This window comes from Engraulis encrasicolus, chromosome 16 (genome assembly GCF_034702125.1).
Source record: "Engraulis encrasicolus isolate BLACKSEA-1 chromosome 16, IST_EnEncr_1.0, whole genome shotgun sequence".
Taxonomy (NCBI): Eukaryota; Metazoa; Chordata; class Actinopteri; order Clupeiformes; family Engraulidae; genus Engraulis; species Engraulis encrasicolus.
In genome coordinates, this window is record NC_085872.1 from 7062666 (window position 1) to 7079781 (window position 17116).

Below are 17116 nucleotides of genomic sequence, written 5' to 3' on the forward strand. Positions count from 1 at the left end.
CAAGTGCACACTATGAAATTGCATTTTTATGCCTCAACCGTGCAAGGGGGCAGTCCCCAATTGTGCCCCAAGGGAGCAGTGCTGCTGCACCATGGAGGTATGGGGCACCTAAGTCACACCCTCTACTTCCTGGTTCATGGGGCAGAGGGAGTCAAAATATTGAATGGAAGCACAGTGGGTTTACATACAGTGTTCAATCTCGCCCTCCAACCCGTGCCTGCAGTTCACCTAGGGAGCACTGTCGAGACAGCAGAGCTCATAAGGCTGGCGCTAATAACTGACAATTGTGCTCGCTGTCGACTGAAACTTGACAATATTACTGTAAGTTCTGAGAAACCAATGTGGATTTAAATGAAATCTACAATAACCTGGGAGTTATGTCCTTCTGATTTCTTACAGCTTTGGCATTTATGAGTCAGGCTCCGCTAGCATCTTGCTAACAAAATTGCTTTACGGCCGTCGTGATCACAGCAATGCAGCCGGGCGACCAATCCAAGCGCAGTGTGTGAAGCCACTCGTGACGTCATATTGACAATAAATACGTATTTTACAAAGATCCAGTGAGTTTAAACATTCAAACTAAGTGGTGTTTGAAAGGGTAATTTATCCTGCCTTTGGGAAAAATAAAATTAAACGATGATACCAATTCTCTCCCAAAGCAATGGCAGCATCTGTGGTTGAGCTCCATGGGACCCCATTCATTCTAACAGCCTCTGCGCTCCTTGGCGCTCCTCTGCGCTGTCTGGATGGCGCCACTTAGTGGACAGTACCACCCGGAAAAAGTCGCGAGGTTCCTCTCTCGTATTACCCATCCTCTCTGATGGAAGTGAACGAGGCGAGTCGTGGTGGATTTGTGGTGCATAAGTGGAGGTCCAAGGTTTGGATTGGTGTCAAAAAACCATGCATTTCAAGCCCAGTAATTATTTTTTGACTCCCTCTGCCCCATGAACCAGAAAGTAGAGGGCGTGACTTAGGTGTCCCATTATAAGACCTGGAGACAGTGAATAAGTCCCGCCCCCATTCATTCCAATGAGAAATGCTAGGATTCTGCCAAATTTGCCAAATTCTGCCAAAATTGAAAGAATTTTTCAACTTCCAAAATGGAGTTTCATGGAGCTCAATTCCGGTACCAGTTTACTCAGCCAATTACGTGCCACGTTACTGACTGACGTAAGGTTGACCAGAAAGCTATATGGAAGACGGGCATTGGATGTTTAGAAATGGACGATGAGGTTGTTCAGGGATGCGCATAGAGCTTGAAAGTGACGTCACTTCCCCCGATTTCATGGGACCTCAACAGCGTTTTTAGCCGAAAATCGTAGCATGTAATCCAATGGCGGTATTAAAATTATATTTCGATCTCCTTCGAGTTGCGCCACGAGCTCCACATATGATGTGTCTGATTTTTTTGTTTCATTTTTTGTACGAACCCCCAAACTTTTTAGAAAGCTGTGTTTCTTCAAATTTTTCATGCAGACGGCCTCGGAACAAAACATTGATACTTCAGCATGAATAATCCTTATCTAGCCTCTTAAACAGCATATTTGTAGCCCAGCGCATATAATGACTGAGATCAGAAGATATTTACTCGCTACCATCTTGTTAGATGGTCAGCTTAGGTCCCTTGAAATGCAGAACTAAGGGGCGGGACTTTCAAGCTCTATTGTCTTCTAGCCTGCCCAACCACAGACCTATATTAATCGTGTGCCCAACACTAAACTAGTGCATGTGCTGAGAACAATGGCGCCCCCACCAATCATGAGCGAAGTGGTACCGGATATGATGTGAATTTGTGAAAATGGCGACGAGGAAGTGCCTTACTAATCGGCGACGCTAACTAGCCAAATCAGGGTGTCCGTGGGTTTTTAAAAAGTATTAAAAGTTGATAAATTCAAAAGGCAAAATGTAATGGCCTTAAAAGTTGTAAATTTGCTCAAAAGGTATTATTTTTTTTAAAACGAGCTATTAATGTTTTTAGTTTCAGCATTTTGATTAATTTCATTTGATTCATTTCAGTTTTAGCATTTATGATTTGATAGCAATTTGAAATGAAGTGGTTAGGTTAGACTTTTAGCCCGAAAGTTATCGTTTTTGACTCCCGACCCGCCTGTTTGGTGGTAATTAACCAGTGCTCTCCCTCGTTGTCCTCCATGACTGAGGTACGCTGAGCATGGTACCGTGCCGCCGCACTGCTTTCTTTTGGGCATCTTTTTGCAAAAAAATGTCTTGTTAAGACTCGCAACGAAGTGCCGTGATGGTTGTAAAAATGATCTAAAGGTAGGCTACTGAAAAAAGGTATTAAATGGTAGTGAATTTGACTTCAAGATTGGTGTATATACCCTGCAAATCCTGACCAAAGAAGATGGAGCTAACAAGGGCGAAGGCTAATACAAAGTCTCATAGCAACATTCTGCCCCATGATTTTCGGGTGTGGCCGCCATTCTGGAATGAATATCGGACAAATTACATTGGAATGCATTGGGAATGTAGGATTTCTACATAATATGGTAAAAATAAATTTATGTAGCTATCGGATACTCTTCATTTGTGAATGCTTATACCATCTCGTGTTTTTTTTGCAGCAGTTAGTTATCTATAAGGCCAAAGTTGCCAGCTAACCTTATAATGCTAACGTTAGCCTTAGATCCGCGCTCTTTCCTATGGCCAAAGAACGTTGCTATGGCTACTGCTCATAACAAAGTGACGTACGTGACTACCTGTTCATTCCAGAATGGCGGATTTGACTCAAAAATGACTCAAAACGCCCCCTATTGACTGTTTCCCATAAAGGACCTGACCTTCGCCTCTAGATACTGGAATCTCTATGTCCTGACCCCTTGTCCTGGACGGTTCCTCGGTGATGGGAGAGGATAATAATAATAATAATAATAATAATGCATTTTATTTAAGAGCGCCTTTCAAAACACTCAAGGACACTGTACAGAGAGAAACAAAAATAAAAACAAGACACATAAGCAAAAATAAATAAATGAATACAATTTTTTTAAATATGAAATAAAATAAAATAAAAATAAAACAGAGTTTAAGAATCATAAAGAATAGGCTATCTGAAACAGATGGGTTTTTAGCCTGGATTTGAACAGGGGCAAAGAGTCAATATTGCGGATGTCAGGGGGAAGGGCATTCCACAGCTGAGGAGCAGAGCAGCTAAAAGCTCTATTCCCCATGGATTCCAGGATGGATGGTTAATTACTCCCCCCACCAACCTAGTGGGTCGGGAGGCGAACTTGCTACCTTTGGGCTGCAAGTCTGACGGCCTAACCGCTTACCCATCAACCCCCCCCCCAAAACAAAAAAAATCAAAATTGAAGTCCGTAAAAGCTATTGGATTTTGCATGAATTTTAATGAATGCGTATTTAACAAAGAAACTGCAGTGTTGAGCAGTTTTGTATTACGTTTTAATGTAAGGTTGAGTGATAAAAAACACAACTTTTCAGATCATGCACATGTGCCATTTTTACAGTTGTTAATCAACTACCATAGGTTACATTTGCCCTGGCCCCTGGCATTTGTCCTTGAAATAATTGTTCATTTACTGAGCAAAGGATAGAAAAACACATTGGCTAATGTCATTATATTTTAAAGGAAATATTTTTTTTAGGTGTAGGTATTTCAATGTAGGTATTTAATTGGAATATTAGTATCAGAATTGGTACAGAATAAGAAGTAGGCCTAACGCAAAAAACAAACAAACAACAACTACTGAATGAATTAGTAAAAATTAGTAATTGAAGAGTTCAGATGCAAAACACACACCCTAAGTGCTTTTTCAGAAAATAATCTTAATTCATTTTTATTTAATACAAAGCTATCAAAATTGCATATTTTTTTATTTTATTTATGTAATATAACTATTTATATGTATTATCAAGTACATAAATGTAAACCAAACCAACAATGGGGTTCTCTAAAAATATAGAAGTGCAGGTCTTCAGAAATGGAGTTAGGGGGTTTTGCATCTGAACTCTTCAATTATGCTGCACCTTTCTTGCACCAGAACACACTTGTTGGTAGCAGCCGGCATGAGTGTCTTATCAGAAGACCAATCCCCTGCAAGGTCTTTGTCAAAAACGCCCATGAAGCGCACATTTTAGCCAAACACATGCCGGTTCTCCTTAGCTTAGCAAGTGATATGGCCAACCAGGGGGCGAGTTAGAGAGAAGAGGCGGGGTTGAAGGCCCTGTCTTGTGTGCTGTCCCTGCGCCATTTCACAAAGGGAAAACGCATGGTGTTGATGTAAAGAATCGAGTTGGTACTTATTCCCTACTTTGTAGCTCCCTCCGAAATATTCATTTTAAACTTTAAGATTTTGGTGAGTATTTTTATTCAAGGTTTTTACACATTTTTGTTTTTCTGGCTTGGCAATATCTTTGGGATCTTTTTATGCATTATTTTTTTTAAAGAATGTGAAGCTAGCTGCGTTAGCTACTATAAGCTAGCTGTGTCGTCGCGAGCAAGCCGCTATTCATATAATCCAATAACAGCACGCTGGTCTGTTCTAAATTTGCAGGCCTGTTTTTGTTGGTGTGATTTTTATACGTTTTTCGTGAGCTGGGACTCAGGTTTTTTTGCATCTTGAATGACTGAACAGTGTGCATAGTTGGTGCAGCCGGGAGCTAGCTAATTTTTAGAGCAAGCTGAAGAACGTTTTCTCCTTTTAATTTGCGGTGTTTTTCCATTTTAAAGTATTGTTCTTTGTCGGTAGTGTTTTACTTTTGAGGAACCATACCTTGGACCGAACTGACGTTCTTGTTTTGTTCTACATGGCCGATTTTGTCCTGACTGAGTGAGACTGCAGCAATGAGATTTTCTTTTTTTTGTGAGGGAAGTGTTTTTCCATCAACAGCTTTTCTGGCTTTTTGAGGGACATTATGTAACATGAACATGGACTCAATTTTACAAGTATTTCATTGAAATCAATAAATTTACATGTTTACAGTATACACAGGACCATGTTCAATTATTGAATTGGAAGCTGATTTTAACACTACTGTGACGCGGTCAAAAGAAGGCGTGAACTGCTGTGGCGGGAGAGGCATCTTCTCTTCTGCAGTCCCCCCAAACAGCTCAGGAAAGCGATGGTTACGTACCGGTACACATTATACATACCGTACACACAATGCTGGCACACTGTTGATAACCCTGCGTGCAACAGTGTAACCTGTTGGCGAAGTAGCATCTCTGATCTCATCAGCCCTGTGCTGCTGGCCTGGTTAACACGACTGTTAAAGCACGCGCTCCTTGTAAATTGCCCGATCAATCAGATGCACTCTCCGGTGAATAGGCTCTATGTTTGGCGTTTCCTACAAAAACATACATTGTAATCACCCCTGTATTAAGTGCTTATTTGCACAATGCCGACATCCACACCCCAGTGACCAATTTGTTAAGGAACGCATTTCCGAGGAGGTCCAGCGTCTACTATAACTAGTTCAATTCCAATCCGTCTCCGTTGTAGGCCTGCTAGAACTATAGTTGAACACTCAACATTTCAGCAGAGAAAACTGAGATTCAGTTAAAATGGCTGTTGGTTTTGTATTGCTGTGTTTGGGCAGGTTTGGCTTTAAATGGGGCAGCAGGAAATAGACCCTTGGAGACGACGTCCACCAGCGTGGCATTTGGCGACCATTAGGGGACAGCAATTGTGTTAAGGGTCAAATAAAAGTCAAGTCTAGTCTACATTCAAGCCACTACTTAAAGGGTATATAGATTGAGAATATGAGGGATATCGTAGATTACACCCTTGTAAAGCATGGCATTGGCCAACTTATCAAAATGATTAAACAAAACTTCAGTCTGCAAGTTAGCCTATTCATGAAGGCCTGTAAATGGGGAAATTATGTTATTTCTGCAAAATACAATCCTTGATGGTAACTCATGGACCTGCTCATTAAATGCACTGTACAGGTTTATTTAGGACCTGCTTACGGTACGTTTATTACGCCATAGGCAATATAGACTTTGTGATCATGACGGATTGGCCCTAAATTTGTTTGCGTTGTCTGATGTCCTTACAGGAGAAGCTTTGGTCTCGTGTCCTTCCAAGAACAAGTGCTAATAACATGCCCAACTATGACTTACAATTGTTAGTCCATATAGTAATTGAAATTCTAATCAAAGTGTTTGCAGTAATCACCATTTCACAATGTTCTATAGAGGTAAGTTAATGCTATTAGAATAAGGGGGCATAAGAATTCTCACAATGCCCCTATAGTCCAACAACTCACGCCATGGCAAAAGCACTTGTGGTAATACCATAGTAATGTCATAATGCCAGGCTTCCTTTTGTTATTCCTCACACATTTATGATTATTGAACACATTGCCAGTCAAAGCTGTTAATACTGAAGTGGTAGGTGTTGGATGCATCCGACCTAGAGCTCCATTACAATAACGGCTATCTTGAAGGATTTGTGAATAACAAATGGTTAATGTTATTGTAGAAAACTTCAACATTCCGTGAAGAGCAGTCCAGGTTCTGGGTTAAATCGCTTTGTTACCTAACCAATGATGCATAAATATCACTTCTCAATAAGATGCCTACAATTTTAGATTGTGTCAAAATGTTTGGCTGTTGTTTTTAGGCACCCTCTAGCTAGCATACTCTATATACGGCAACAGTATATGGTAGTCAGTCACATCTATATATATATATATATATATACCTTATCAAGCCGGTGCTGCTGGCTAATGTACTAGATCTCTTATCAGTGGTCTTTCTCTACTATGACGGCCTATTGTCCTACAGCTGTCTTTCACTGTCTAAGTAATATGCGGAATGAGTTTTTCAAACATCCAGATCAGTGTCTTGAAAAGCACATAATAAAAGTGTTATTTATTATTGTTATTATTATTCATATCCTCTTTGGGTGGTAATTTACTTGTGGTCGTTCTCACTGGTCAAGCATTAGTCCCTGTGACCTAGGGATGAATATATAGGTGATGGCTATTGAAAAGAAGAAGAAGAATTCAGTCACACCACGCAAGTGCAGCTGCTGGACTAAATAAATGAAATTGAAAATCAGAAATAATAAACAAAGGACATAATAAAGGTCTGCACTCTGCACACACTGACGAATGCTCACAGATGCAGCTATTGGCATGGCAGCAATTGGCTATTGGCATGAGAAGGGTTTTTTTTTAGACACACAGGCCTTCATCAAAGTAGGTAACACTTGATAATGATTGATGTGTAAAAAGCATTATACTTAGTTAACTTAAGCAGAATGTAGAAGAAAATTTTGTAAATGAGTGGGAAATGTTATGTTAATATTTTATAGTAACATTTTTTTTAATCAAACATCTTTTTTGTATATGAATAAAAACACTATAGTAAAAGGTTTGTAAAATATGGAACATTTAGATATTTAATAAAACTTAGTAAATAATTAACCAATGGTGAACAAAACATTAACAAATGTTTTTGTTATTTACTTAGTCTTTATAATGCTTTGTATGCATCCCTTATTATAAAGTGTTACCTCAAAGTGCAGAGTAAGTCATGTGAGCGTCTTATCAGTGTGTGAACGTTTATTTCTTCTGATATCTATAGGTCAGTGAATGAAGAGAGAAGAAGTGTATACCGCCCCCATAAACACGCGCTCACGCACAAAGAAAATGATCCATAGCCTAGCTCTCGGTAGCATAAGGGTAGTGGTTTTCCGTGTTCCCTGTCTTGTCACAACGTTTTCCTGTCTTCATTCTAACAATGCTTTCCCTTTCAGATTGAAAATGGCCCAGAGACACACAACACTGGCCTGGGTCTTGGCCTGTCTTTTTGCAATTGTGAATTTTTAATCAATTTCTTTTGATATTTTTGCGGATGACCATCGGTGGCCCCTAGGATAGGACGTTGCGCTGTAATGTCTACTTGTAACATTACCTTGCGTTTTTTTGCAGCCATAGACACAGCGTTGCCATGACATCTTGCAAGTCAATTGGATGACCCCCTGACCGTTTCATGGTCTGGCCACAGAATGTGCTGTTTTGGCAAGACATAGACCTCTCTCCACCCTCCTCTTTTAAGTAATGGTTTGACTGATGGCCATTTTTTTGGACACTTCTTCTTGTGTAGGATCTTTGGTATTTTTATCTCCCTGTTTTTATATACATGAGGAGAGGTGCAAATGTATACAATCTCTTGCAAAAGATATATCCAACACATGTCTCAACATACCGCCAAGGACCTGAATTGGGCTACATCTGTCTGTTTTCTTTTTTCTTTTTTTTTGGTTTGATATTTTTTTCATAGGAACCTTTTTCCCCACCCATCAAACAGCTGGTCAGTACATAGATATATCGGCGAATAGAAGATAGATCTTTACAAGGAAGTGGATGGATCTGTTTGTGACTTTTGTTTTTGTTTTTTGTTTTTGTTTTTTCCCCCCCACTCTGCTGATAACATGGATGTGAAATGCTGGCGGTCGATGTGGGTAGGAGAGGAACACTTGGAAGAAAACTGGCGGAGTCACTTAACCCCATGTAGTTGTATTGAGGTGTCTTTTCTGTCACCTCAGTGTAATACGTGGGGCCAAGCGCTGCTCTCTGAGAAGGTCCTACCAGGAGTAGTAGTTTGGGCAGAGCGCTCTCTCCCCCCCAAGACCCTGCCTGCATACACTGCTCCCATCCACAGTGACAAAGAACTTACAGGCAGGACAGACGACCTCCCAGCACACAGGCACTATGGAGTGAGTGATGGTTATTAAACCCCGAAGTTCTGTCAAAATCTTATTTTCCTTCTTGACAACCCTGTTGTGCTTTTTAGAGCACTCTAGCTATGCGTACACTTTAAGTAATTGCAACCCCCCCCACCAACCCATCCATACACACAACAGCAAAAATCCCCTGTCTCCCCCTGATACCCTCTATCCATTGATTAAGGCAGTGACCAAACTCTTTAGTAGCAGTTTAGCAACTTGGTTGAGGTGAGTGTAGAGAAATGGACGCACCTGGCCAGTTGTCTCTTTTCCTAACTGCATAATAGTAGTGGGGTACTTTAACTCAAGAATCATTTTCCTACCTGGTCAGGTGTCGCAAAGCAAGCCTGATACAACGAGCATCAGACCAAGACATGGCCTTAGAGGCTAAAGAGTTCTCATTTTATCATGTTATCCATGTGTTTTAATTGAAGATAATTTCGGACTTTGGTCAGAGAATGCAAGGTGGGCATCCTCCCAGATCTCTCCAGCTCCCCTCTCTGCCTACTGGAAAATCCCTTTACTTTATGACTCCCCGACTCCCACTCCCTCAGCCTCATGAATCCTACCTTACTAGGTTTCCAGGGTGGGTAGATGGCGGGTAGGGGTGGGTTATGTATCCTCTACCGCTCACTAACAAATTGGCTTGCATTCCCTCCTTGTCCTTCCCCACTCCCCATCCACCCCCACCCCCTTACCCATCCGTCTAGCCGATCGCCTTCTTCCATCCCCAGTCTGATGGCCAGCAACGTGACCAATAAGACGGACCCGCGCTCGCTCAACTCACGGGTCTTCATTGGCAACCTCAACACCATGCTGGTGACCAAGGCCGACGTTGAGGCCATCTTCAGCAAGTATGGCAAAATCGTGGGCTGCTCGGTGCACAAGGGCTATGCCTTCGTGCAATACGCCAATGAGAGGAACGCCCGGAACGCAGTGGCCAGTGAAGACGGCCGCATGGTGGTGGGGCAGGTGCTCGGTAAGGGAGAGGGTGGCAGTGCAGTGCAGGGTACAATTAGTGTTGAGAGGGTTTCATTGTGGTCCTTAAAAGTAGATTGCCAGGCATGTAACAGAATTAAAAATGCAATACTGGGGTTATGATTTCTGTAACGGTTTTTAAGTTTCCATGTATAGACAGGTTGCTGTTGGTAGACAAAAGGCAATTTCTCATGAATTGCGTGCCATGCTTTAGCACATTACAGTTACAGTGGTTGGGTGAGGAGACATTCAATTTTGTGTCAGGCTTTGAACGGAGGTCTTGCTCGCCAGGCTAATTGTGTGTTTTTGTGTGTGTGGGGGGGCTTTGCAACGTTCCCATAGATATTAACTTGGCAGGAGAGCCCAAACCGCACAGGACGAAGACTACAAAACGCTCTGCAGGAGACATGTACAGGTGAGACAAAAAATGTGCCCACACTTTATTTTTTCACCAGTCAATGTATGCCCTCTTCATTGTGTGCCTTCAGGATTTTGTCTTAAAAAAAAAAAAAAATGTTTGGTCTTTTTGTCTGTTCTCTTTTTTTTCCTACATGCAGCAGCTCAACATTCGACCTGGACTATGATTTCCAGAGAGATTATTATGATAGGTAAGAGTTGTTCAACACACTTTGCATAAAACTTTGAAATAAAAACTATGCATAGGGTTGGTAGACAAATCCTGCACACTGTCCATTATGCTTGCATTTTAATTGCTCACAATGTTTCGGTCGTCCGCCTGCAGCCGAAACGTGAGTAGTTTGTAATGGAGTGTAAGTGTAATGAACAGTGTGTGAGATTTTTGTATATGACTACTACTTTGAATAATTGGTTACATACAGTTCACCCGTTAGATTTCAGCTGGGCAAAAGGGTCCTGTGGTGAAATGCTTAGTATATTGCTTTGTATATTTTCTTATTGGCCCTTAGCATGGAAAACAGATTTGAAAAGGTCCAATTAACATCGCAATGTTCAAATTTTGTCAAATGAAATTGATCCTGTATGCTAGGGGTGGGGAACCTTTTTCATTCGAGGGGCCACTTCAAATTCCTACAAGGGCCGTAAAAGTCCTCCGAGGGCCGTATTATGAACACAAAACAGGATTTCCCCCTGCACTTTAGGCCTATATTTAAGGCAGCTACCTTTTAAAACAGTCCCCACCTTCTCTAGGACCCCTGAATATAACTTAATTGTATTGCAAATGTAATTTCTAATATTCATTTACAAAATATTTCATATGAAGCTGCATAAGCTTAAAATCATATCGGGGGGCTGGATAAAATGACCTCAAGGGCCGCAAACGGCCCTCGAGACAGAGGTTCCCCACGCCTGCTGTATGAGGATGAATGTCATCAGTAGTACACATCCAAAAGTTTCTGCTTTCCTGATTGGTTTGCTCTTGTGCTCGTAGGGTGTACTCGTACCCGTCCCGAGTGCCTCCGCCGCCGCCACCCATCCCTCGGGCCGTCATTCCCTCCAAGCGGCCACGCGTCAGCATCAGCAGCGGTGGCAGCCGACGCACCAAATCCAGCTTCTCTTCCTCGTCCAAAAGCAGCCAAAGGACATCCTCACGCACCAGTTAGTATTCTCCTCTCCATTATTTTATTTATTTTGGAAGGCATTTTATTGGGAGAGGGTTTGAAATGATGGGTTTGGGTTGAGGTGGAGTAGGGTTAGGAACTGACCCAGGCCCTGGGTCTCCACGAGCAGCTTCTCGCACTGTCCCGCCACTGGGACGTTGCTATAGTCACTGACAAAACGACAGGGTTAGCGAATCTGTCTCGGGGGCTGTTGACGTCCCTTGAGGCTGTCTTATCCGGCTCCCGATGGAATTTTAAAGGGACACTGTGAGATTTTTAGGTGTTTATTTCCAGAATTCATGCTGCCCATTCACTAATGTTACCTTTTTCATGAATACTTACCACCAGCATCAAATTCTAAGTATTCATTATGACTGGAAAATTGCACTTTTCATACATGAAAAGGAGGATCTTCTCCATGGTCCGCCATTTTGAATTTCCAAAAATAGCCATTTTTAGCTGCAAAAATGACTGGACCATACTAGAAATATTTGTTTATTACTTAGTAAACTTTCATGTAAATATAAAATTAGGCAATAGGCAGCCCAGTTTCAATGAGCAGCATAGTTGCAGTACCTTTTTTTTGGACCATTTCCTGCACAGTGTCCCTTTTTAATGTTATTAAGTTTGGCATGAATTGGTAACTAGGTTTACTTGCACCGGTGACCTCTGGAATTACAAGGACTGCTTAGAATATTTAAAAAAAGTATCATCATGTCTAAAAGACTCTGAGTTACTAGGGAATGGGGTGCAATGTCAAGGGTCGCTTTAAACATGTTCTTGGAATACCCCCCTGAACGTCCCCTGCTCCTTGTTGTTTTATGACAGTGAAGGCAGATGACCTGCAGACCATCAAGAAGGAGCTGACACAGATCAAACACAAGGTGGACTACCTACTGGAGAGTCTGGACCGTATGGAGAAGGACCACAGCAAAAAGTCAGGTACAGGACACCCCGTTTTCAGGATTAAAATAGAAAAAATCTACTTTATTTTTGTAGGGTAGTCACATTAAGGCTGTTGCCTCTTTTTTTAAATGTGCTCCAGTTGGATGACGTCTAAAAGGATGTCTCTTTCTGTATCTCTCTCTCTCTCTCACTCCACCCCTTCTCTCTGGGTGTGGTGTAGACGGTAAGAGTGTGAAGACAGAGGCTGGTGAGCCATCGGCGCTGCAGCACTCCAGCAACAAGAAGGAGCGTGAACGCGAGCCCCAGGAACTCAACGACTCTGAGGAGGAGGGCGACCTGCTGGAGGAGGAAGAAGAAGAAGTAAGTGGCCGGCCGCCTTCCCTAGACCCCTTTAGAGTTTGTAAACCGCTATGACGTAATTTGGCTGCGTGCCTCAGATATGCAGTGGGCACCAAGGACACGGGTATTCCTGGCGATGTCATCAGTCCAGTCAGTAGTTTAATGTCTTGTAACAACAAACATCTCCTATGCTTCTGGAACAGCCTCTTCCCTCTCAAAATAGCATAACAAGTGTACTTTTCGGAATCTCTCTTTTTATCAACGTACACACTTCAGAACGGCAGTTTTTCTCTCTTTAGTGTCTACACTGTCACCCAGTATTACATACAGAATCACCACTCCCAATTTCACTCATGGCTGCAGTTATAGTGGCCGCTGTCGAGATACGGCTCTGAGTGCAGCCGCCCGTTCTTTCTGAATGGAGTCTGCACTCCCCCTAGAGTGCAGTACCACCCAGAAAAGTGGAGTCTCTCGTAATATCCTTACAATATCTCTGGCGTGTTTGAGTCCACGATGCGCACGCATTCATGAGCACGTCGACTCTGAGTGGGTCTATAAAGATTAACATTACATTACATTACACTTAGCTGATGCTCTTATCTAAATCCCTAAAATAAAATTAAGTGTGGACTGCATTTATTTACGCATGTGCTATGTAGGTGCATGTGAGATTGACAAGTACACAGTATGGGTAGCCTGCTCTTCTGCGTTTTGCGTTGTCTAATAATTCCATCGTCTGTTTTTGTTCATTCATAGGTGAAGAGCCAAGGAAGAGAGAATGAGGAGGAAGAGGAAGAAGGGGAGGAGGGAGAGCAGGAGGAGGGGGAAGACGATGGGGACAGCGTCAACGGAGATGATTCCTAAAGATCAAGAAGTAACTCATCCATACACTAGGTTTTCACACATTCAAGTGGTGTCATTTGATTGGCATTTTATCAATTAACACTAATATAGTACACATGCATGTTCTCTCGGTCTCACTCACAGAAAGGCACATTTAAACACACACACATACACACACACTGTTCAAGTTCACTTGAAGTCCTTGGAATGAATCTTGTCTTGCCATTCCATTTGTTCTTATGTCCTGGCATTTCTCTCCGCTGTAATCTGCGGTTAGGACTCGCTCTGCCTGTGTGTGTGTGCGTGTGTGTAAGCGGGAGAACATGTGTGAGAATGTGTTATTCGGTTTATGACCAGCATTGGTAAAAGAAAGTGGTTGTGTTCCCAGGAAATCTCAAAGCTCTAAGTGTCGTCAGGATGCGTTGCAAATATGATGTGTAAAAATGTGTGTGTGAAGCAGATGTGGCATCTCCTTTGTGAACATTGTGAAAGAAATGCTTTTATCTTTGTATCGTTTGTGTTTTAAACAAGTGGTGTGTCGTTTTTAGTTCCTGAATTTGTGTCTTTTTATATTATCTCTGTAAAAGAGAGTTAAATAAATCTTAGATCTTAAAATACTGTTCCTGTGTTTTTTCCTTTCTGCGTCCTGAATTTGCTTAGTGTTTTTTTCTTTGTAATGCATTAAATGAATATTCCAACAGTTATAGGAGCTGCTACAGGGGGAGTACACCAGCAATGTGCTCAAGTCTCCTAAGGGGGGCGTTGTCCCCTCCTCTTTCTGTGGCATTTGGTGACAGCGTGCATAAGATGTGTTCTACTGCCACCTACAGTGCCAAGGTTTATTCTCAACCTAAAGCCTCCAAAGGTGTCCTAACAGCAGGTCTCCTAGAACCAAGAGTTCCTAGAACCTCCTAGAACCAGCAGGTCTCCTAAAACCAAGAGCTCCCTTGGTGCTGTAGATGGCGGTAGTGCATATCTTATGCAAGCCGTCACCGAATGCCACAGAAAGACAAGAAGAAGGAGGGGACAACACCCCCTAATTAGAAGACCAAACTTCAGCACCCTCCTTTGCATCGGGTGGGTGGAGTTTGAATGATCTTACTCTACTGGAAGATATTTGATCCTACTCTACTCTATATGACCGTCTGAGACACACCTGAATGTTTATTGTTTTTTTGTTTTTTTTATTGTTGATGGTCAGTGTTCTACCACTTGGGGGGCAGTCTTGCTTTCTACCCAAATCAGGGTGATGCAAAACATCAGCTCTTTGTCATAGTAACACGGTTGTAAAGACGTGAGTGATCATTCTTAGAACTATTGACAACCTGGATTCTCTATCGCGCACACACACATGCGTGCGTAAGAAGTGTACTTATTCTTATTACTCATTTTTGGAAGCAAAGCTGAATGGCCAAAGGTCTAACCCTGATGCAGAGAAAATAAATCAAGTCGATACCAAATGAATGACCAAAGGGGCAAATGGCATTTTTGCTGCTCCAGATCCTTGTGTCTTTAATAACAAATCCCCATCTGATGTCAAAATAGGCATTAACTTCACAGCACACTAAATAAAGACGCTGTTGGATCTCCTTTCATACTTTTATTAATAACTCACCTCTCGACTTTCAATTTGAAAACTGATCTGGGAGCCATTTAGCTACCACAGAAAGGCACAGAGACACACTCCAACACACACACACACACACACACACACACACACACACACACAGCATTTACACGTTGCATTCTTTTGTTTACTTGAATGGCACACACAATAATATATTATGTCGACTATGTCCTATGTCAGGTCTTTTCACTTGTGAATTTGTGTAATACGCTGGGTGTGAAAAGTGTGGATTAATAGATGGATATGGAAAGGGTTTCAACATAGCCTAAAATATCAACATGCATTAGCGAAGCTGTTGTTACAGTAGCCCTACAGTGCAGATTGGTACAGTTGAGATACACATGTAACTTGCTACATTGCCATAACAAAGCTTAATTTTTTTCTTACCAATTGTATACAGAAATAGCTGTACCGGTACATCAAATGCGAAGAATACCAGCAGTTTGAGTCATGGACAAGAAGGGACAGCCATGCAGATCGACCCTGTGTACCATCCTGTTCCTTGTTGAAAGATCTTTGTAGCCTTCTCGAGTAATGCACAGTAGAGTAACATTAGAGAAACATCTGCAATCAGTGCTACTGACCGCTTTGGCTGAGCAAAGAAAGCTGAAATCTGATTCCCTGTCAATACAATTGGACGAGGACTCGATTCAGAGCACCCCTTTTCCCTGGCCCAGGACAATGGACCTATTTGTCCCCCTCTGACAGCTTCCCTGTTCTAAACTGACTGAAGCTGGCACAGGACTGAAGGTGACTTGTCTGTCTAAGTAGCGGCCAAACTTGAGTGTGCAAGTTGGGGGCCAAACTTTTAAGACCTGAGCACCTGTGCTACATATATAGTACAGTTTAATTATGCTGTTCCAGCAAATACAATGAGATGTTCAGTGATCCTGACACAACTGCACAGCTAAAAAGTGTCATTTGCTTAGTCCAGAGCAGTGTATGGCTCCTACAAAACAAAAGACATGGGTCTCAGTCTAACTATGCCTATTTCCCACTGTGCCCTGTCTTTTTTAAAGATATTTTTATGGCTTTCTGGCTTTATTAATGATATGACGGCGAGAGAGAGACAGGAAATGAGTCGGGAGAGAGAGTCAGGGAAAGTTGTGGCAAATGACCCGGGCCGGAATCTAACCCGGGTCACTGGTGTAGTGGCCCACTGCCCTACCGTTAGACCACAGTAGGGCCTTGTGTCGTGATGTTGCACTGTGATTTATGTGCTGTGGACCGACCGCGTAGTGTGCTGAATGCCAGGGAGTGAGTGCATCGTCAGAGCGGAGGGAAGGTCATCGATGGACATCTTCGAGGAGGACTAGTGGTGAAACTCGATCTGGAGTCCAGTCGCCCGCTCCCTCTTCTGTCCCCATGCGACCCACTGCCACATTGTCGCCCAGGCTGTAGCCAATGAAACCTAGCTGGACACCAGGATAGACCCTCCCTTCCACACACACACACACACACACGCGCGCGCGCACACACACACACAACTTCTCCCCTCCTCACTCATGACCGCCATACAGTATTTTTAGCCTATGGAGCACCTTAAAAAACTCAACATGGGAGAGGAGTATTGGGTGTTTGCATTCTCCGTGTGTGTATGTGTGTGGTTTTTTTTTGGGGGGGGGGGGGGGTCCTATTATCAATCCAAGCTTTTATGTTTCTTTACTATCCAGCTTGTACTCTGTGGCTGCAGGGCATTCTCTAGTTTCACTTCCACCACATTTGTCTTCCCCCGTTACAGTAGCCCTGGCGTCATCTACGAGCCATGCCAATCCTGCTTTGGCCCGGCCATATCATCTCCCTTGCTCTAGCTATCTCTCTCTTCGTCTCTCTTTATATCTTTCACCCTCTTTCTCTCTCTCTCTCTCTCACCCTCCCTCTACTTGTCTACCTCGATGTCTCTCTACCCCCTCATCATTCCTGTCTTCACAACTGCCACCCGCTCCTTTGCCCTTCCCATATATTTTCCCACACCCTCACTCTCTCTCTCTCTCTCTCTCTCTCTCTCTCTCTCTCTCACACACACACACACACACACACACACACACACCCTTAACCCCCCGTCTCCACCCCATCCCCCACCCCCACCACCACACACACACACCAGAGCCCTCCCCTTCAAGTGTCTT

General features: G+C 42.7%; 1 protein-coding gene across 5 annotated transcripts; it reads left to right on the forward strand.

The window, feature by feature from the left end:
* The first annotated feature begins 4189 nt into the window (after positions 1-4189).
* Positions 4190-13978, forward strand: LOC134465070 (heterogeneous nuclear ribonucleoprotein C). 5 transcript variants are annotated; one of them, XM_063218493.1, is made up of 9 exons: positions 4190-4334; positions 8458-8708; positions 9428-9696; positions 10038-10110; positions 10253-10303; positions 11104-11270; positions 12101-12214; positions 12399-12538; positions 13274-13978. In XM_063218493.1, the coding sequence occupies exons 2-9, from the start codon at positions 8704-8706 to the stop codon at positions 13379-13381; spliced, it is 927 nt and encodes a 308-aa protein (XP_063074563.1). In that variant the 5' UTR covers positions 4190-4334; positions 8458-8703; the 3' UTR covers positions 13382-13978. The 5 variants fall into 5 exon arrangements, with proteins under 5 accessions (XP_063074563.1, XP_063074566.1, XP_063074567.1 ...); XM_063218496.1 differs by having other exon boundaries at positions 10256-10303; XM_063218497.1 differs by having other exon boundaries at positions 9452-9696.
* Positions 13979-17116: the final 3138 nt, after the last annotated feature.

Excerpts from the sequence above, each read along its gene's own strand:
- LOC134465070 (XM_063218493.1), top strand. Across the intron at positions 9,697-10,037 it reads GGTGGTGGGGCAGGTGCTCG|ATATTAACTTGGCAGGAGAG; the intron begins GTAAGGGAGAGG and ends ACGTTCCCATAG. Across the intron at positions 11,271-12,100 it reads AAGGACATCCTCACGCACCA|TGAAGGCAGATGACCTGCAG; the intron begins GTTAGTATTCTC and ends GTTTTATGACAG.